This window comes from Diabrotica virgifera, chromosome 6 (assembly GCF_917563875.1).
Source record: "Diabrotica virgifera virgifera chromosome 6, PGI_DIABVI_V3a".
Taxonomy (NCBI): Eukaryota; Metazoa; Arthropoda; class Insecta; order Coleoptera; family Chrysomelidae; genus Diabrotica; species Diabrotica virgifera.
Window position 1 is genome coordinate 161,273,283 of NC_065448.1, and position 22,439 is coordinate 161,295,721.

Genomic DNA, 22,439 nt, shown 5'->3' on the forward strand with positions numbered 1-22,439 from the left:
AGGGGGGTACGGACTTTTGACTAGCATTGTATATTATTGTATTTAAGTATTATAACTTTTTAAAGGTAGGACGCAGAAAATCACTTGGTTTCAAGCTTTTAGTCTTATTTTAGTAAAAGTTATGAATTTTTTAAAGTGCAAGGTGCAGATTCGTGAATTGCAAAATTTTATCGCAAAAGTTGAGTGACGAAATTTGATATTTATCTTATGAATCACGTTTATGTTAAAATGTAGTGTACAAAGAAGTTTTCTGGAAAGTTTTAGATACAAATGTTTTATAGAAAAAAAAGTGGCGCAACTTTTAATATAGACGTTATACATCCCCAAAATAACGCTTATTTTTTGAAATACTGACCATGGGTGATGAATGGCTAATTTTGGTCTTACTTTATGTTTTGGATGGTGCTGAGAATGAAAATGAGGTTTACTTTGAATTGTATATCGACGGCGGAAAGGCAGGAACTCGTAAGTGGCAAGATGATGGTTTTACAGGAGACCAAAAAACCGAATAATTTTTCATTTAGGTATCTTATTATTTTTTTTGTGAAATAGGATTACCTTTGGCGAGCAAAATAAAACAAACAAATATTTTTTAGAGTAATTTTGAATTTCAGTAAAATGACAGTAGTTACGAGGTAATATTTTATCTAAGAGTTCACTTACGAAGTAATGCTCACATTTAAAATAAGAGAAACAACTTTATTTATTTGAATCATTTATGAGAAAAATAATAATAACATATTAACTCAGCCTTAATTCAAAAATATCAAATACATTCAAACAAAGATTTTTTAGAGTAATTTTGAATTTAAGTAAAATGACACTAGTTACGAGGTAATGTTTTATCTAATAGTTCACTTACGAGGTAATGCTCACATTTTAAATAAAACAAACAAATTTATTTCTTTGAATCATTTATTAGAAAAATAATAATAACATATTAACGTTGTCTTAATTGAAAACTATCAAATACATTCTTGAAGAAGTTGTATGTTTTCATAAAACTAGGTTAAAAATTTAACTACTTTACTTTAATATTGTAAAGTAATAAATCATAAAAAGCCTAACAGTCACTTGAGAGACATTTTTTGATCGCCCGAAGGTGGTCAAATTTAGCTTTTGTTATCGGATTTCTGGAATTATATAGAGGATGAAATGTCACAGATTTAACGTCAACTTTATTAGGCCGGATAGGTATTTCCTGAAACTCTTCACCAAAGTCCACTTTGTATGAAATTTTACCATCTTTGTACTGACGCGCACGAATATCCGTAACTAGGAAATTCGAATTACTTGTTCTTGAAGGTCTCATAGACTTATATTTCATTAAACTCTTCTCTCCAAAATTTTGAAAAAAGTCAAAGTTTCTATTTCTTGCTTCATATGGCTGAGTTCGCCGCTTCTTTTGTGATTTTTAGGTAATCACACATCTTTATTTTTCAAACGTGTTTCTATTACACTATGAACCGAGTCACACTCCATCTGAGTCTGACCCTTTTCAAGAAATGCTTGAACAATTAATTATTAATACCTCATATTTGTCAGCTAGGTAGATTAGGGCATTAGAAAGGATTGAATTTCTGTTTTGGGCAGTACAGCCGTCTGAATATATAATAATGGGTAATGTATCTCTCTTCAAAAATTCTTCCTCCAGGTATTCTACCAAAAAAGAAGCATAGGTTGCAGCTTGGCCTTCAGCTTCTGTCTCATTAAACCAATAGCAAACAACTTTTTTTGTTACCAAATTGTACAACGTAAAGTTGTGACAACACAATTTAGTCTTGTAGTAAAGTGCGCTTGCAGGTATTTGTGGCGACAACTTCACTCCTTGAACAATATTGAACATCCATAATTATCACATGGCATTCTCCTTTTAATGCGTTTTCCTTGTCTTTTTCTTTTTCAGATCTTGCCAAATTTTTCTTTGGAATATGCATATCGTCAGGGCTGCTTTATCCATTAATCAATATAGGCAGTTGCCTAGGGCGGCAAATTATGAGAATGCGGCAAAAATACTGTACAAAAAATATTTGTATATAAAAATTAAAATCGAATAACATTTAAGTACATCTACATCCTGTACATCCATCAATGGTATATAAGGTATTCAAAATAATAATAATATAATATATACCGGGTGTCCCAATAAGAATGGCGCTCGGCCATATCTCAGGAACCGTTCATAGTACAGCTTTGGGAAAAAAAATTTTATAACAAAAGTTGCCTCAAAAAAAGCCTGGAAATTATTTTCATAATTGTAAGTCCACCGCTAGAGGGCGTAATTGAATATCAAAAATTAAAAAATCGAAATTTTACAAAATTTGCCTAATGAAAGGGCACTGGAAATCCGATTATCGTATTTTTCATAAAATTCTGCGCATATTTTATTTCACAAGTTTAAGTCTACCTGTGCATATGAGTGGGAACCTTGTTATGAAAAAATCGCGGTAAGTCCGGTTCTGCTTAATCGATTTTTGCAAACTTGATCTTGTTGAAAACAGCTCTTTTTCGTCAATGTAATAGTTATAATTTGGAAACAGCCTATTACGTAATATGCCGGCTAGGAGACGCTATTTATTTTCTTTTTATAAATCTAGTTTTCTTTGGAAAATATTAACTACAAGTATGTATTTTTTTCCTGTATTACAAAATTAGACGAGATTAGCAACAGAATACCGAAAACCGCATGTCAATACCTTTTTTCTATCTCGAGATATCTTAAGAAACGTGTAAATTTTAAACATAACTGTTGCTGTCACATAAGTGGAAATATATAGAAGCAAGTAGTGTGCTTTGGAAAAAAACAAAGAAACATTTTCCAGATGTCACCGTATATAATAAATCAAAACAAAATATGAAAAACTCTACTACTGTGGTGACGTCTTTGGATATATTTCATTGCATATGTACTAGCCGCAACAGTTGCATTTCTTATGCATTTAAAGAATGTGGCTATCATGTCAAATGCTTCTTAGTTTGTAAGAATCATCTTGAATTTCACTCTGTATAAATTTTATATAAATTTTAATAGAAACAAACCGCAACAAACCATCAATGAACAAATTTTTATGTTTTACTGATTTGACACATAATTTGACACATGATGACTTTTTGAAGTTAATACTTCTAATAGTTCTATTTTTTCCATAGCACACTACTTGTTTCCACTTTGACTTCCTTAACTTAGTTTACCGGTGACAATAACAGTTATGTATTTATCTTAGTTGGGAATAGGATAATTGATATTAAAATATAATGAAATAAAAATTAAAAATTTGTGTTGAAAATCTGACGTTTTTACATTTTCTACGATTTATCGAGAGAAAAATTAGTGTAGTATATAAACAAAAATAAAATTAAACTGTTTAAAATATATTTATTTCGTTAAAATCATAATAATAGAAGTATAACTTCCTACTCGCGTACAAAGTACACACACTTTTTTTGTTATATTTGATAGTGTTATTTGTCTTATTGTTGTTTTGATTCATTACATACGGTGACATCTAGACAATGTTCCTTTGTTTTTTTCCATAGCATACTACGTGCTTCTATATATTTCCACTTATATGACAGCAACAGTTATTTTTAAAATTTACACGTTTCTTAAGATATCTCGAGATAGAAAAAAGGTATCGACATGCGGTTTTCGGTATTCTGTTGATAGTTTGGTCTAATTTTGTAATACGGGGAAAAATACATACTTGTATTCAATATTTTCTAAAGAAAACTAGATTTCTAAAAAACAATAAATAGCGCCTTCTAGCCGGCATATTACGTAATAGGCTGTTTCCAAATTATAACTATTACATTGACGAAAAAGAGTTGTTTTCAACAAGACCAAGTTTATAAAAATCGATTAAGCAGAACCGGACTTACAGCGATTTTTTCATAATAATGTTCCCACTCACCCCCACCTCTTATTTGCACAGAAAGACTTAAACTTGTGAAATAAAATATGCACAGAATTGTATGAAGAATACGATGATTGGATTTCCAGTGCCCTTTTATTAGGCAAATTTTGTAAAATTTCGATTTTTTTAATTTTTTGATATTCAATTACGCCCTCTAGCAGTGGACTTACAATTACGAAAATAATTTCCAGGCTTTTCTCGGGGCAACTTTTGTTATAAATTTTTTTTTCCAAAGCTGTAGCATAAACGGTTCCTGAGATATGGCCGAGAGCCATTCTTATTGGGACACCCAATGGCAAATTTTTAACCACGAATAACTCAAAGAGTATTGAGTTTTCAAAAAAAAATTATAAAAGAGTTATTGCTTAGAATTAGGCTCTCTGGGCACTTGTTTTCATCGGTGTTATTTTGATAAAAAAAAAATTCCACCCCCGAGAACAGGTGGGAACCACCCATAAGGTAAAAACGTCATAGGATATAGCGTAGATTTTGTTTCTTGGGCTATTCTCTACTTACAGTGAAAATATCAAGTAAATTAATGCAGTAGGATGGAATTCGGAGTCAAATACCCTCACTGACTGCACTAATAGATACATGAATGCATTCACTTAAAGGTTCATTTGGATACTACAATTAAATCACCAATCACCAATAATTGACATATCTAAATATTTAAACAAGAGTAGATTAAACGATATTTTTCCCAATTTTGATATTGTTTGGATATTTATTTGGGCCTCCCAGTAGCCAACCAACGTGTCCGCTGAAAGGTCATTTTCGAAAATGTCAAGAATTTAAAATAGTCATGAAAATAATTTCCGATCAACTATGATGCAAGAACGTCTTAACAATTTGTCGATTTTGTCCATAGAAAGTGACGTAACAAAGGCGATAAATTATGACGACATTATAGATGATTTTTCCAAAGAAAAATCAAGAAAGATATCTGATGTGATCGAACTGGAATGACAATTTTTATGTATTCTTATTTAAATAAAAAAAAATTTGCTTTCAATTTTTTTTCGCAAAAATGGTATATGCTTGAAGGGCAGCTACTAGAGAATTGCCTAGGGCGTCAATTGACCTAAACGCGGCCCTGCATATCGTAATTTTGTTTTTCGTAATTGCCATTTTTGTAAACATGAAACAAATGTCGCAATGATATTTGCGAGGCAGAAATAAAGAAATTTTCATCTGGTTTGCCACGTTCTTAAATAATTTTAGAGAAAGTACTTTATGATTCTCCTCTGTGCACTTTTTCTCGTAAATCATGTGCACATCAACCCATGACTGAAATATTTGCTCCAGATAATCTATCTGTAGTCTTCCGACAAGACTTTGCGTTTTGTTCTTGAGGCAACTTCTAGCTCTGTACTAAAATTGATACCATCTTCTGCCTTCATAGCCCAAGATCTCACAGATCACTCCCCCAAAGATAATGTATTTAAGTACATTGTTTTGCATACAGGCATGGAAACATTGTTTACTACCACGTTATAGTGTAATGTAACTGATCGTCTAGATTCTGTCTCAATAGGTCTTCTTTTCTCGCATATACTGACAGTATTGGATACAAATGTCCTGCTCTGGTCCCAATTCATTTGTGACCAAAATTTGGAAAAAAAAATATCTCTGTTTTGTTTAGAAACCTCAGAACATTTTTTTCTTAACTTTTTGCAAGTACAACGAGGTTTTAGGTGCCTCTCTTCTCTATGTGCATCGTGGAATGTGTTATTCTGGTTTCTGGGTTTTATAAATCCTAAATATTCTTGTCCGTTCATTCTCAACTTCTTATTTATATGTCTCTTGTTTTGTCCTTTGACTACTTTCCTTTTTTTATGATGTCTGTCTTTATCACTAAAATCCCAGCTAGAATCTTCTTGAGGCTGGTAATCTTCTGAATTGTCAATTTCGCTGGTAGTTACTTCTGTAATGTAATTTCAAGGGCTTCTGGCCCTGCAACATCTGTGTTTATATTTTCAGTAGAAACCGCAATTTTCTCAAGGTAAGATCCATCTTCTATAGCTGTTAGATTTTGAAGAGTCAACCCAATGTTTAGATCGAAATTTTGTTCTGCAACTTTGCACAGAATTTCACTAGTTGTATTGTCGTCAAAAATACTGCTATCATCAACTCATACACTCATAGAACTATTTTTGCTTTGTTAATCAACTGTTCAACATGTTCAGAAGTAAGCACATTATCAAAAATAAAAATTGGAGTAGCTGGATTAAGGTGTTCGGAAGGGGGTGATGGTGGTGTTATTTGGCTAACATTGTTCCAATTTTGGTCATTTTCTTAGCCTCCTTTCTGGCCAAATCGAAAAGTAATTTCGTCCGATTCGACATGACAATGCCTATAATACCTTAGTAGTATCTGGATACTATGGTTTATTTTTTAATCAAGAGAAGTAAACTAAAAAGACAGATCCAAAAAAGTCACTAGAAAAATAACCAAATACATCTTCTTTTTTGGTTGATCATATCGGTCCTCAATAATAATCCATAAATATTATATTATATTACTACGTTGCTAAAGAGTCCTAAAAACAACTGCTTTTTATACACTCACCGGCACCAAATTCCACCACCCAAAATTTTTGATTAAGTTTGACAATCTGTGACTTTGTTACTTGTAATCCGATTTTCAAGGTTCTTACATCAATTTGTAGGTAACATGTATAATGTCGTTTTTATTATTCCGGTAACAAAAAACTTTTGCTTAGATGGCATTATACAGTTGTGAATGGTTTTTCTTGTATTTTCTGCTAACTTTAAAAAATCTGTGGAAAAATTGGAGTACTTACTAAGGCTTTGTTTTTTGGATTATCCGAATATCTCTTTTCTTGTAAGAGCTGTAATAAAAACACTGCTTTGAAGGTTTATTTAATTAAAAATATGAAACGCACTAAAATTAACAAAATAAAACAAAATTAGCAACAAAACAAAACAATTCAATAGTGGGTATGTCCACCTCTTGCAGCAACGACTGCTCGCAATCTGTTTGGCATCGAATAAACATGTATTATCCTTGCCTGGGGAATAGCCCGATATTCCTCTACCAGGGCCATAACTGTACCAAATTTTCTGGAGGCCTAGCATGACGGCGAATAGCTTTTTTTAATTCATAGCATAAATACTCAATAGGATTAAGATCTGGGTTGCATGCGGGTCATTCTGATCTTATCAATCCACCCTCTATTTTATGAGTCAACCAGTGTTTTTATTTACAAAAAATGGTACAGCTCTTACAAGAAAAGGGATATTTGGTTAATTCAAAAACAAAATTTTAGTGATGTCGCCGGGATAATATGACAGGACTATGAAATAAAATCAGCTTTTCCGTTTTTGCCGTATAATGCCACACAAGCAAAATTTTTGTGTTCCTGGAATAATACCAAACGATATCAATATATGTACCTACAAACTGGTGCAAAAATCTTGAAAATCGGAGTACAAATAATAATAAAGTTATAAGTTATAAATTTTTAAACTTAATCAAACATTTGGTACTAAAAATCCAAAAATCAAAGAAATAACACAAAAAATCGTCGATGTAACTTAATTAACCTATGAAATGCCAATACGTCAAAATTTAATAAATATCATTAGTGCAAAAATTGTATAACAGTGGAGTAAACTTGCCTGCGGTTGAACCAATGACAAACAAGTATTACAACGCGGTAAATTTGAATCACACATCTTGGTTTAAAAACAAACCATATATATATTCAGGCCTGGTGCGGGAGCACTCCAAATAGAATTATATTTTAGTATCGTCACGTTCCCAAGCAACCGTCGATTCTCCCATTGTAAAATTCTATTTTGTGACGTCAGCAAAATAGAAATTCTATTTTACCGACGTCACAAAATCGAATTTTACAATGGGAGAATCGACGGTTGCTTGGCAACGTGACGTTACTAAAATATAATTCTATTTGGAGTGCTCTCACCCCTGGGCCCAGAGCACGCCTAATAGAATTCTATTTTGTTGACGTCACAAAATAAAATTTCATAATGGGAGAATCGACGGGTGCTAGGCAACGTGACGTCGCTAAAATAGAATTCTATTTCTAGATTCCAATTTATAAATTCCATCCCTGAAGTGAGAATCTGGAAGGGCTGCAAAATACTCTTCCACAGCCGTTATAACTTCAGCATTTGATGAAAAACCTTTTCCACGCATGAATTTTTTTAGGTATTGAAACAGATGGAAGTCGCTAGGGGCCAAATCTGCTAAATAGGTTGGATGTTCCAACAATTTGAACTTTAATTATTGGATTTTAACCATTGTTAAAATGCTCATATGACACGGTGCATTATCCTGATGAAAAATAATTTTTTTCTTCTGCGAACCGCTGCGAAGAGCTGGTTCAAATGATTACAATAATGTTGTTCTGAAGCTATTTATTATGTATATATTGATTTATTTATTATTATATTATTATCTATTTATTATCCAATAATATTCTGAATTTATTGTTTTACCAGTCTGCAAGTAATTTACACACAAAATTCCCATCACATCCCAAAAAAAACTAATGCTAACACCTTCTTGGCCGATTTCTGGACGCAAACTCGTTTCGGAGCTGAAAAGCCAGGTTCACACCACTCTTTAGCCTCTTTTTTTTATTCAGGATCATGGTTATAGAACCAAGTCTCATCCATTGTTGTCAATCGACGCATAAAATCTACTTTATCCTTTCAAAAACGCTCTAAATATTGCTGGGAAAGTCGCATCCGAGTGTGTTTTGTTCCGTTGTTAGCAAATGCGACACCCATTGTAAACACAGATTTCTGCTACCCAATACTTCAGTCAAAATATGACTTACACTGTCCAATGTGATACCTAGGGCTTCTACTAAATCTCTTTCCGTCACTCGACGATTATCTAATACCATACTCTGTACTTTTTCTACGATTTCTGGGGTTGTTGCTTTTTTTGGACGTCCTTGACGTGAATCGTCTTGAAGGTTTGTATAACCACGTTTAAATTTAGCAATGCATCTTTGTACTGTACTAATTGAAAGCGAAGAATCCTTAAGGTACGATTCCGACAACGACTGAAGACGGTAGACGGCAACTGCAGGCGGCAGTCAAGGTACGATTTCGACATCGACGGCAGACGGCAACTGCAGGGCGGCAGTTGCAGTTATCGCCAGAACGACGCCATTACTTTGCACTATTAATTTGTATATTTCTTAGCGACTGACGTTCTGCCGAACAGCAGGTGCTAACAAATATACAAATTAATAGTGCAAAGTAATGACGTCGTTACGGTGACAACTCTAACTGCCGTCATGCAGCTGCCGTCGATATCGGAATTGTACCTTAGCAGTTGTCGCCCTCATCGATTTGTCACGACATCATTACTTTGACATCATTACGTACGACATGAGTTGTCACGACATCATTATTTTGTACTATTAATTTATATATTTATTAGCAACTGATGCTCTGCCGAACAGCAGAAAGGAATTATTGTTCTGCTCTTCGAAACCTTTAAACACTTTCAAGATTCGTTCGTAAATTTCCTTTGCCGTTAAACCTCCCAAAATAAAAATTTAGTCACTGCACGAATCTTGATTGTTTCCATTGTAAAAAATACTGTGACACATCGATAATTAATGGCTTGTAAACAAATAATGAATTGATAGATTGTAATGAAACTTCACACACGTTCATAAGAGACTGTACCAACATAAAATTAGGCCAGTAGCAATCCCTTCTCTTTTCGAACCGCAAAACTTATTGAACAACCTAGTACTGGAGTAACAGATAGTTCGACTTATTGTAAACATATGAGAAAACAAAAAAACACCAGAGCAATGGAAAACAGCACCAATCTGCCCAATTCACAAGAGAAGTGATAAAACTGTATATGAAAATTATAAATAAAGCAACCGCAATATTTGAAGTAGTATGTAAGGTGTTAACAAAAACTATAAGAAGTGGAAAATAAATGATTGCGAAACAGAAATAATAGGAAAATACCAGGCTGGTTTCAGACTGGGAAGAACAACAACCGACCAAATTTATATGCTTAAATTAATGGACTATAACGAACAATAAGATCACTAGGAATCCCAAAGGAGCTGATACAATTATTCGTTAAAATAACGCTAAATACTACAATCAATCAATTCATGGTAGAAGGAAGTCTTCAGATCAGTTTAACGTCAACAGATGATTAAAACAGGAAGAACCTCTATCAAAAACTATTCAACGTAGTTCTAGAAGAAATAGACAAAGCACGAATCAGACCAGTGATACGCTTCTGAACAAAAGACAACAGTCCATAGGTTTAGCAGATTAGTTTGTAAGTATATCTAACACTTTCAAGAACAGAACTTTGAAAACTGGTCACTAAATTTATAGAAGAAGCTAGAAGTTATGGCCTGACTAATCAAGAAAAAACCAAGTATATGGAAATAAGACGAGAAAATGCAGAAGAAAAATGGATCAACAAATGGATCGAAATTTAAAATGGATATTCATTTTTAAAAATAGATCACTTTAAAGATGAATGAGAGAAAGTATAAATTTGACAAGCTAACATACTTTGAGTACATTAGAGAAGCAGTTACAAATAGAGAAGGAGAAGATAGAGAAATACGTAAACACCTATTGAAAGGTAAGAAAGCAGTAGAAACATTAAATTCACTCTCGAAAACCAGTCAATGAGAGCAAAAACAGGATACTATTACCTCCGAATTGGATCATACAGCATGGATTTGAATGAAATTTTTTTAATTGCTTCTACTTATCTCCTAATTTAAAGTCTACCCTATATACTTTGCCGCTTTTATCTAGAGGTGGTTCCCACCCCTTTTCGTGGGTGAAAAATATTTTGGTCAAAATAACCACAGAAGTGGCTATAGAACCTAGTTCTAAGGAAAAACTGTTGTATATTTTTTTGAAAACTCAATACTTTTGAGTTATTTGTGGTTGAAAATTTATCATTTTCATTGAAAAATAACACCTTTTCGGACGGTTTTTTGCGAATACGAATATTCGTTTGTTCATAAATCTTCTAGTTATAATACAAAAGGAGCTATCCTGGGTGAAAAGAGATTTTTTGGTGCATGCTCAAATCGGTGTATTCAATTTAAAACAGCAGAGAAATCGTCGATTTTAGGGGTACAATTCTACAGATACCTTTTCTAGTACTTAAAAAGACCTTTAAAACTAACACTATTAAATGTTATTACATTATTTAAACTAAGCGAGATATGGTGCAAAAAACAATTGATGACTAATATAGGTATATTTAACCCCTCATCCACCACAATTTAAATGCATCGTTTTACTTCTATTATAGTGTTATAATATAATATATTTTATATATATAATATATAATATACAGAGTGTCCCAAAAGTAGTGGAACGGTCGCATATTTCGCGAACTAAACATCGGATCGAAAAACTGAAAATACGTGTTTAATAATTTTCAAAAATCTATCTAATGACACCAAACACTAACCCCACTACACCCCCTGGCGGTGGGGTGGGGGGTGACTTTAAAATCTCAAATGAAAACCCCTAGTTTTTCTTGCAGATTTGGATTGGTTACGTAAAAGTAAGTAACTTTTATTCAAGACATTTTTTCGAACTGTGGATAGATGGCGCTACAATTGGGAAAAACGATTTATCCTGATACCATAGGTAAATTATAGAAACGGTCTAATATCTCGAGAAATACACTTCCAAATGAGAAACCAAAAAAACAAGGTTTTTAATACTTTTCGAAAACCTATCGAATAACACTAAACATGACCCTCCAACCCACCCCCTAGAGGTGGGGTGGGGGGTAACTTTAAAATCTTAAATAGCAACCTCCACTTTTTATTACAGATTCGGATTCGTCATGAAAAATTAAGCAATATTTATTCGAAACATTTTTATAATTTTTGATAGATGGCGCTTTAATTGGAAAAATACGATTTATTAGCGCCATCTATCAGCAATTTTAAAAAATGTTTCGACTAAATGTTATTTAATTTTTCATGACGAATTCGAATCTGCAATAAAAAGTGGGGGTTGCTATTTAAGATTTTAAATTTACCCCCCACCCCATCTCCAGGGGGTGGGTTAGAAGGTCATGTTTGGTGTTTGTCGATAGGTTTTCGAAAATTATTAAAAACCTGTTTTTTGGTTTCTCATTTGGAAGTGTATTTCTCGAGATATTAGACCGTTTCTATAATTTACCTATAATATCAGGATAAATGGTTTTTTCCAATTGTAGCGCCATCTATCCACAGATCGAAAAAATGTCTTAGATAAAAGTTGTCTACTTTTACGTAACGAATCCAAATCGGCAAGAAAAACTAGGGGTTTCTATTTGAGATTTTAAAGTTACCCCCCACCCCACCTCCAGGGGGTGTAGTGGTGGTTGGTGTTTGGTGTCATTGGATAGATTTTTGAAAATGATTGAACACGTATTTTTCAGTTTTTTGATCCGATGTTTAGTTCGCGGAATATTCGACGGTTCCCCTACTTTTGGGACACCCTATATAATATATAATATATAATATATAATATATAATATATAATATATAATATATAATATATAATATATAATATATAATATATAATATATAATATATAATATATAATATATAATATATAATATATAATATATTTTACCTTTCATTATAGTGTTACTTATATATTCAAAAAGTTGCAGTGGTTTAAATGGCATGATTTAAAAAAAATACGATCAAATTATAGGGCGAATTTTTAAATGTTCTTAAATATCTTCCTTTTTCTGCACATAACTCGAAATTGATAAGAGATGCAGTAATAAAATACAAAAAGAAAGTTTAACTTGAAAAATCCTACATTCTTGTACCGTATCTTTTTTTTTTCGTATCTATTCATTTTCGAGTTACATGGAGAAAAAGGAAAAATTTTAAGAAAATTTTAAAATGCGCTCTCTATAATTTGATCTTATTTTTTTTAAAAACCATTCATTGAAACCCCGTCCAACTTTTTGAACATAGGAGTCACACTATAATAAAAGATATTTTAGAAGGAAAACGAGTCATTTTTTTTAATGCGATAGTCATCAATTTTTTTGCACCATATCTCGCTTAGTTTGAATTTAATCGACTTTTAACAGTGCTCCTTTAAAGATCTTTTCAAGCGCTACAAAAGGTATTTGTGGTGTTATACCCCTAAAATCGACCTTTCCCTGACAGATTTGAGCATGCACCAAAAAAAAAAACTCTTTTCACCTACGTATCCTTTTTTGTACTATAACTAGAATATTTATGAAGAAATGAATCTCTTTGATTTTTCGTAAGCTTTTCATATGCATAATTTTTAAGGTACGTATTCGCAAAACACCGACCGAAAGTGTTAATATCGCTACTGAAGGTGGATATTAGCTATTACCTCCGATTTCGTTGAACCTCCATCGATTTGCATGAAAATTGGTGAGTGGTTAGAGGATATCTTAAGGAACAAAGGTGACACGGTGCTAACTTGCGCTTTTACCCTGGGGGTGGATGCCACCCCTTCTTGTGGGTGAAAATTATTTTATTAAAAATAACCCCATAATGCGATATAGGGACTAACTCTAAGCAAAATTTGTTATATAAAGTTATTGAAATAAATCATAACTTTTTCGGTTATTAAAGATTAAAGATTTTAATTTTTCGTGAGAAAAATGCATGTTTTTAACCGATTTTTTCTAAATAATTCAAAAACTATAAGTTTCTACAAAAAAGCTATTATTACCAAAATAGAAGCTAATGAAAAGTGAAATAAATTCCTTACTAGAAAAACCTTTTAGTGTTAACGAAAAGTGAGTTATAGGTAATTGAATGTATATTTCTTTCAGCGACTACCCAAATCTAGGTATTCAAGCTTAAAAAATAACGGGGAAATGATGCATTTTATAACATAAGCTTATCTAACATTTGTCAAAGTATTTAAAAATATCTATCAGATGAGCCCACGAACAAGTTAATAGCATTAAATTTTATGCTCCAAAAATTTTTCAAAAGTTATCTTTTCGAAATTTTTCCAAAAAATGTTATTGTTTTTTTTATAACTCCGTTAATTTTAAGATATCAGACTCGCTTAAAAACCACTTGAAATCTAAAACTAAGGGCTTTTAAACCACGTTGAATTTAATCTTTTAAACCCGTTACTTTTCTAAAAATAAAAGGTTAAATTGCCCCGTTTACATGGTTCTCGAAGCAGAATTTAAGATTTACACGTTTCTATCTCGGTTATTTTATACCCTACAGAAATAGTAAAAAAGGTAAAATATTTGGTAAAGAAAAAACTAAAATTTTGTTGAATATAATTTTTTTCGTATATTGATTATTTTTGGAGTTAATATTAAAAAAAATGAAAATTACGATAATTTGAAAAATTCTGATTTTTTAAACTTATACCTTTTTTTCAAAAATATACATTCTTAACCAGTCAAAATTTGTTGAAATCATTACTTGTGCTAATATAAAGAAATTTTTGTAAATTTTAATTTTTGTGGAAATGGCGTATGTTTTATTTTTCACTTTTTCCAAAAACATTCGAAAGGGTTCTTTTATTTTCATCACAACTTGCTTAATTTTGATGCTATTAACTTCTACTGGAGCTCTTTTCATAGGTATTTTGAAGTACTTTGACAAGTATTTAGTAGGTATGTTTTATAAAATGCATCGTTTTCCCGTTATTTAAGCGTAAATACTTAGATTTGCGTACTCGTCGAAAAAAAAATACTTTCAATTACCCATAACTCACTTTAAATTAACATTAGTGTAGTTCTTTAAATGAGAAGTGTATTCAATTTTTTATTATCCTTAATTTTGGTAATTATAACTTTTTTGCAAAAGCTTATAGTTTTTAAGTTATACGTGAAAAACAGCTTTAAAACATCCATTTCTTTACGAAAAAATAAAATTTTTGATCTTTAATAACTCAAAAAGTATTAATTTATATTAATACCTTTATATAACAAATTTTGCTTAGAATTTGTCCCTCTATCGACTTTTGGTATCATTTTTAATGTAATGTAATGAAATAATTTTCACCCACGAGAAGGGGTGGCATCCACTCCCAGAGTAAAAGCGCAAGTTGGCATCATGTCACCTTTCTTCCTTGAGGTATCCTCTAACTACTCACCAATTTTCATGAAAATCGATGGAGGTTCAACGAAATCGGAGGTGAAAACCTTCAGTGACTGCACTATGTCCCATTTTTCAATGAAAATTGCAAATTTTCAACCAAGAATAACTAAAAATGTATTGAGTTTTCAAAAAAAATTTCGAACAGTTTTTGTTTAGAATTAGGCTCTCTAGCCATTCCGTGGTTATATTGACAAAAACATTTTTACCCCCGAGAAGGGATGGAAACCACCCCCAAGGTAAAAACGGCATGGGATATATTGTAGACTTTGTTTCTTGAGCTATTCCCTAATTACCGTGAAAATATCAAGTAAATTGATGCAGTAGGATGGAATTCGGAGCCAAATATCCTCATTGACTGCACTAAAACCAAATAACTGGTTCACGTTAGCGAAGATTCGTATTTATGAAGTAATAGTAACACCGTGTTTTTTTTATTCATGTAAAACTTAAACAAGGAAAGAATAAAAGAAGTTAGAGATTTGACAGAGCAAAAATTTTGAGAAAATCACGGCACAGAGAGTTGGATGGTTCATATATGTTTTACGAATGCCAAAAGAAAGTACCGTCCCAAGAGTTTTGCAAGCAGAAGAACAAGGAAAGAAAAGAAGAAAGACACCACGAAGAAAGTGGTTTAATGGCAGCCTGTCATAGAAGAAATGGGGACAGATGACTGCAGAAATCAAGAGAAGTACTGGATAAAGTAGAAGAAATTAGTCAAGAGTATCGAAGCAAGGGCCTGTAAAATTTACCACTGTAATAATAATTGATTTCTAAAAAAATTTCAAAAAATTTTTGTATCAATTGAAATTAAAATCTAATGACTTTAGCTTCTGTTATGGTAAGAAAGTGTTACGATGTCGGTATTTTGGCTAACCTGTACATTATAGTACATTCACCGGCACAAAATTCCGCCATCCAAAATTTTTGATTGAGTTTGACAATCTATAATTTTCTTACTTGTACTCCTATTTTCAACATTCTTACATCCGTTTGTAGGTATATGTATTGATATGGTTTGTTATTATTCCTGTGACAAAATTCTTTTGCTTATATGGCATTATACGGGGGTGAATGGAAGCGTTGTATTTTCTACTAATTTTAACCAATTGTGTGGAAAAATTGGAGAGCTGATTTTGTTTCATACCCCTTTGTATTATCCTGGAGGTATCACTAAGGTTTTGTTTTTTTTTAATTATCCAAATATCTCTTTTCTTGTAAGAGCAGTTTATAAAAACACTGCTTTAAAGGTTTTTTTAATTAAAAATATCAAACGTAATAAAATTAACAAAGCAAAACAAAATTAACAACAAAACAAAAAAACTCAATAGCGGGTATGTCCACCTCTTTCAACAACGACTGCTGACAGTCTGTTTGGCATCGAATAAAGATGTTTTATCCTTGCCTGGGGAATAACCCGATATTCCTCTATCAGGGCCATAACTTTACCAAATTTTCTGGAGGTCTAGGATGACGGCCACTTTTTTTAATTTATCCCATAAATGCTCAATAGGATTGAGATCTGGGCTGCATGCCGGCCATTCTAATCTTATCAATTCAACCTCTATTTTATGAGTCCATCACTGTTTTTATTTATAAAAAATAGTACAGCTCTTACAAGAAAACAAATATTCAGATATTTCAAAAAACAAAATTTTAGTGATGCCTCCGGGATAATATGACAGAACTATGAAACAAAATCAGCTCTTCCATTTCTCCACCGAATTTTTTAAAGTTGGGAGAAAATACAACGCTTTAAGTCACCCGTGTATTATGTCATGCAAGTAAATTTTTTGTGTTACCGGAATAATACCAAACGATATCAATACATGTACCTAGAAACTGGTGCAAGAATCTTGAAAATCAGAGTGCAAATAATAAAGTTATAAATTGTCAAACTTAATCAAAAATTTTGGGTGGCGGAATTTTGTGCCGGTGAGTGTATGTTCTCTGAATAACTTCCTACCTTGAAGATCCTATTCTTATATAGGCCTGCCATGGGAATGTACCAAATCCAGCTTCCTCACCTCCTACTATTCTCCTTTGGGCCTGCGGTGAAGATACTCCACAACCTGTAACAAAAAGATTAACTTATTAATAAAGGGTATGCAAATAATCAAATTAAGAGACGCTACGACAAAAAAGTTATATATACAATACTATAATATTAATTATTATGTTATGAACAGTTATAATAAGAGATTACAACATAAAACTACTTATGGTGTTCAAATTTTGGTGAACGCGCTGCAAAACATTCACCATATTTTCGTATCAGCTTCAGTATTCCCATTGTTCTGAAACAGTTTTCTTCTGGCATGTTAAATTTGGTATTGTGATTGTGAGGAGCCACAATTTATTGTTGGTGTAATGAAAATAAAATTACAATATTTAATAAACTATTGTTTGATGTTTCGATTTCCACTGGGGAAAAGATCTTCAGAAAATTAAAAAAAAAATTAGATTAAATTAAATTTTTAAAATCCTGGGAAAGCTCTCTTTGTGAGATAACTTAAGTATGTGTTCCTTTCCTACAAATCAAATTATTGACCTCGATCTTAAGGCACCTAGCAATCTAGGCCAGGGTAATAAGACAAATATACCCTGTTCGTGACACTTTAACAGCCAGGGTATTGAGGTGTTTTTTCGACAGGTAATACTTATAAGAACAAATTATAACTATTTCGTGCGTAGGATCTGACGGCCATTTTTATCTATACACAATTTAGTGTCAAAAAACGGCCTTTCCCCTTTTTTCAAATCCACCACCACAGAAAGAACCCAGTACCTTCTTCTCTCTCACATATACTGGCAAGATAACAACAAAAATAGCCAGATACACAAAAAAGAAAGGAATAACACCAGCTTTCAGAACTAACAACAACTTAAGCAAATATATTAAGAAAAATAAAAGCACAAAGAGAAAGCAACTACAGAGTGGTGTGTACAAACTAACTTGTGGTGACTGTTCGAAAACTTACATCGGTCAAACTGGCAGAACCTTTGACAAACGGATAGCAGAACACAAAAGGCTTTCAACAATAGAAAAACAGACACTTCTACATACGCATTTCATCTTCTAGATCATAATCATTCTTTCAATGAAGGCCTTAAGCTATCTTTTTTAGAATCTATGGAAATTAATAAATTAAAAAATACAGATATAATTCTAAATGACCAACTCGAGAAAAACAGCTCCCCACTCCTCAACCTCTTCAGTTAAAGACTTAAAAAGGCAAACACATTATAAACTATGTCACTTAAGAAAGACACTCTGCCGAAACAGCTGTAGTCACTTAGTTGTAATAAATTTTGTGGAAGTATAGAAAACAAAGGTTTTCAGTGTTTTATTGTTAGATCTGAAAATGTAAAAACAATTCTGATTAATTAATCTTACGGCTTATTTATAAAATAAAGTAGTCTGATTTTAAATTTTTTTTTTATTTGAAAAGTTGCAAATTTACAATCTACTCTGTACAAAGGAGTATTAAGTAAAACTGATAAATTATGTAATGTTCTGTAGGTGTTGCCGGCCAGTGCCGGTTCACCTTATTCACCACTGTATTCACTAACACAAATGTCACTCACACAAGTCTTCTGGCCACTGTCTCTTGAGTCTCCGAACTGGTAATGGACGATTGGAAAGCGTGGAAATCAGCTCGTTGTTGTGATTAATATTTATTTTTCTATGTTTGGTCGCATGCAGTCCTATTACGTCCTTTATGAATGGTATTTTTAAGTCATCATGTAATGTTTGGTTTGAAATATACCAGGGTGCATTTGCAATGATTCTTAAAGTTTTTTATTGGTATGTCTTCAGAATTTTGGTGTTTGATGGTTTCGTACATCCCCATAGTTCAATCCCGTAGGTCCATATAGGTTTTAGTATTATTTTGTATATTGCCAGTTTGTTTTCTATGGATAATTGTGATCTTCTACCTAGAAGCCCATTCATTTGTCTGATTTTTATTTGGAGTTGTAGTTTTTTAGCTTTAATGTGCGCTTTCCATGTTAGTTTCTGATCAAGGTGAATACCTAAATATTTGACTTCGGTCTTCACTGGTATAACTTGGTGGTTTATTGTAACATGTGGACAATTTACATGTCTGTTCGTAAATGTTATGTGAGCCGATTTTTCGTGGTTTACTTTGATTTTCTATTTTGGGAGCCAGTTTTGTAATCGATTTAAATGTGTTTGTAGCTTGTTAGAGGCCACTACTGGATCATGGTCAAGCGCAATTATTGCTGTATCATCGTCAAACGTGGCGATAGTTGTTTCGTTGGTAGTTGGTATATCAGCAGTGTATAATAAGTACAAAAATGGTCCCAAAACACTGCCTTGGGGTACTCCTGCTCTTATGAGTTGGTAGCTTCTGTTATCTTTTTCCATTTTGACACCGAACTGTCTGTCGGAAAGGTATGATTTTAGAAGTAAGTAAATCTGATTCGGCATGTTTGTTTTTAGTTTGTATAACAGACCTTGGTGCCAAACCTTATCAAAGGCTTGCTGAATATCTAGAAATGCTGCAGTGCAAATGTTCTTGTTTTCTAAACCGTCTCTGATTAAATTTACTATCCTATGGCATAGCTGAGTTGTGGTGTGTTTTTCCCTAAAGCCAAATTGATGATTTGGTATTAGATTATTTATGGAGGTTATACTATTTATTCTACTTTGCAGTAGTCGCTCAAATATTTTAGAAAGTATAGGCAGCAGGCTTATAGGTCTGTAAGAGGCAGCTTCTGTTGGTGGCTTTCCAGGTTTGGCTATCATGATAATTTCAGCAAATTTCCATTGCGTTGGATAGTAGTAAAGATGATGAATTCGGTTGTATAATGTAGTGAGAAAGACGATAGCTCTTCTTGGTAAATGTTTGAGAATTTCTCCCACTATTAGATCATAACTTGGAGCTTTATGGGGGTTGATTTTCTTTATCTCTTCCATAATTTCTGATAGAGTAATTGATCTAGTAGGTGGTGATAGTTGACAGGGAGCATCTAAATAGCCATTTGTTTCTTCATCTTCGAATAAATCTACTGGTGCAAACACTTTTTCAAGGTGTTCTACAAAAACTCTTGCTTTTTTCTCATTTGATCTAGCCCATGCATTATCGTTCTGTCTTAATGGAGAAGCTGTTATGACGGGTCTTTTTATTTTTTGATGAAATATTCAAAAGATGTATTTCTGAATTCTTGAAGGGCTGAATATAGTCTGTGAGTCAGTCTATTGAGATTGGTTTTGTCCGCTGGGTTTCTTGTGTGCCGCCAGATTCTGCATGCCCTACGCTTCGCGGTTATCAACTACTTAATATATCTGGGAACATCATCTGTCTTTCTCTTATGATGTACAGGTGTTGCTTTCCAGGCCGCGTTTTGCATCAGATTTGTGAAATCGTGAACTGCTGTCTCAATTTCGTCTTCTGTTTTTAGCCTTACGTTGAGACTTAGGTTGGTGTTTACGATTTCTTGAAATTCTAGCCAGTCAGTTCGTTTAGAACACAGTCTAGGAGGGGAAACTTTTTGCAGAATTTCACTACTCGCACTGATGATGATGGGACTGTGAACGGAGCTAAGGTCAAAGTTTGATTTAATATCACATCGATGGATTGGTACACTTTGGATTATAGCAAAATCTAATAGGCCTGGAATTTTATTTCTATCGGTGGGCCAATAAATTGGCTCGCCAGTTGATAAATAGTTAAGATTTTTTTGTTGAACTGTTTCCAGGAGATGTTTTCCTTTGGTTGTAATAAGTCTTGAACCCCAGGTAGTGTGTTTTGCATTCCAATCTCCAGCAATTATGTAATGGGAGCCTAGAGAATCAAAAAGTTCATTATATTCTTCATTTGAGATCATATGTCGAGGGGGACTGTATAGTGAAGCTATGGTAATATACCATGTTGTGCTTTGTATCTTTACTCTTGCACTTTGTATTTTATTTGTAATATATGGCTGCAGTTCATAATGTTTAATAGAGTTTTTAATAATTACAGCAGATCCTGCATGAGCTCCACCATCGGGATGATTGGCATAATATGTTACATAATTGGGTGTTTTGACTACAGTTCTGTCAGTGCTGTGATTTTCAGAAATCAAAAGTATATCAATCTTGTGCATTTTCAGAAAAACAATAATCTCCTGTATATGATTTGCAAGTCCGTTTGAGTTCCAAGCTGCTATGATAAGTGTATGAGCCATTAGTGTGCAATCTTGTTAATAACAGTTGTGAGCATTGTTAAGATCATGCTGTTCCGATTAAGTAGCTGGTTGAACATGTCTCTGAATTGGTTAAGGAAGCTGCTCAAAACGTCTGTTAGATTTTCGTTCTCATTGTGTGTTGACTGCCTGTTGGGAGTATTTTGTAATATGGCAGAATAAGTCGGCTTTATGTTCGAATGATGATTTTGGAATGTAGTATTAATGGTTGGCGTTTGGTGTACTGTTTCTTGATTTTGTTGGTGGATTTGAGGTGGAACCCTATGGTTGGTTTTCTTGTTAATTAAATCTCGGTATACAGAACAGCCCTTAAAATTGGCTGGATGGCCTCCATTACATAAAGCACAAGTGGCGGGAGTGTTACGTGGCTTCTGGCAGGTTTTTGAGTCATGTCCACGCCCACATCTTACACAGTTGAATGGTTTTGTGCAGTATGTTTTTGAATGTCCGTACCTCTGGCATCTCATACACTGAACTATTCCATTCTTAGGTCTAGGAGGCTCAACCGTTATTCTTGTGTGGTGTAAATATTGTATATCAAATATTTCCTTATTATTATTTTGAGGCTCCAAGTCTACAAAGAATAAGGGTAGAGGTGCTTTACTTACTCTGTGTGTGACGTTGACTATATTTCTAACTTTGTGTCCCTTGGATTGTAATTCCTGTTTTATATCATTAACTTTTACAGAATGATGGAGTCCTCTAATAACTACTCGGTAGGCACGTTCCTCTTTTAGTTGATAGGTGTGGTGAACTATTCCTTCTTCTCGCAAATATTTTACTAGTTTTCTGTAGATATCTACTGTTTTGGGATATATTTTGACAGTGTTTTCGGATAATGTTCGAGTGTGGAATTCTTCTTCCGCTAAAACGTTTGACAAAAATTGGTTAACATAGCAGCATAATCAGTAACACCGTAGATGTATATAGGAGGAGGTCTGGATTGTATTGCTGTATTATTATTTTCAGATGTACTTTTGCACCGTGGTGCAAAAGAGCACCGACGGTGCTCTCAGACTTTGGAAGCAGAAATGCAGTGGTATGGGTATACCAATCGGAGACATAACATTATACACTTTGAATTACGCAGACGACGACCAGGTGGTAGTTGCCCAAGATAAGGAAGACTTAGAATATATGACCAGAAAATTGATGGAAGAATACAGGAAATGGGG

At 33.1% G+C, this 22,439-nt stretch overlaps 1 protein-coding gene across 3 annotated transcripts in view; it reads right to left on the reverse strand.

The window, feature by feature from the left end:
• Positions 1–22,439, reverse strand: part of LOC114335606 (uncharacterized) — a 342,737-nt gene that overhangs the window by 120,467 nt on the left and 199,831 nt on the right. For all 3 annotated transcript variants that reach the window (XM_028285875.2, XM_028285865.2, XM_050653330.1), the window contains one exon: positions 17,018–17,123. In XM_028285875.2, the coding sequence (XP_028141676.1) occupies positions 17,018–17,123 (106 nt within the window). The remainder of the gene's footprint in view (positions 1–17,017; positions 17,124–22,439) is intronic.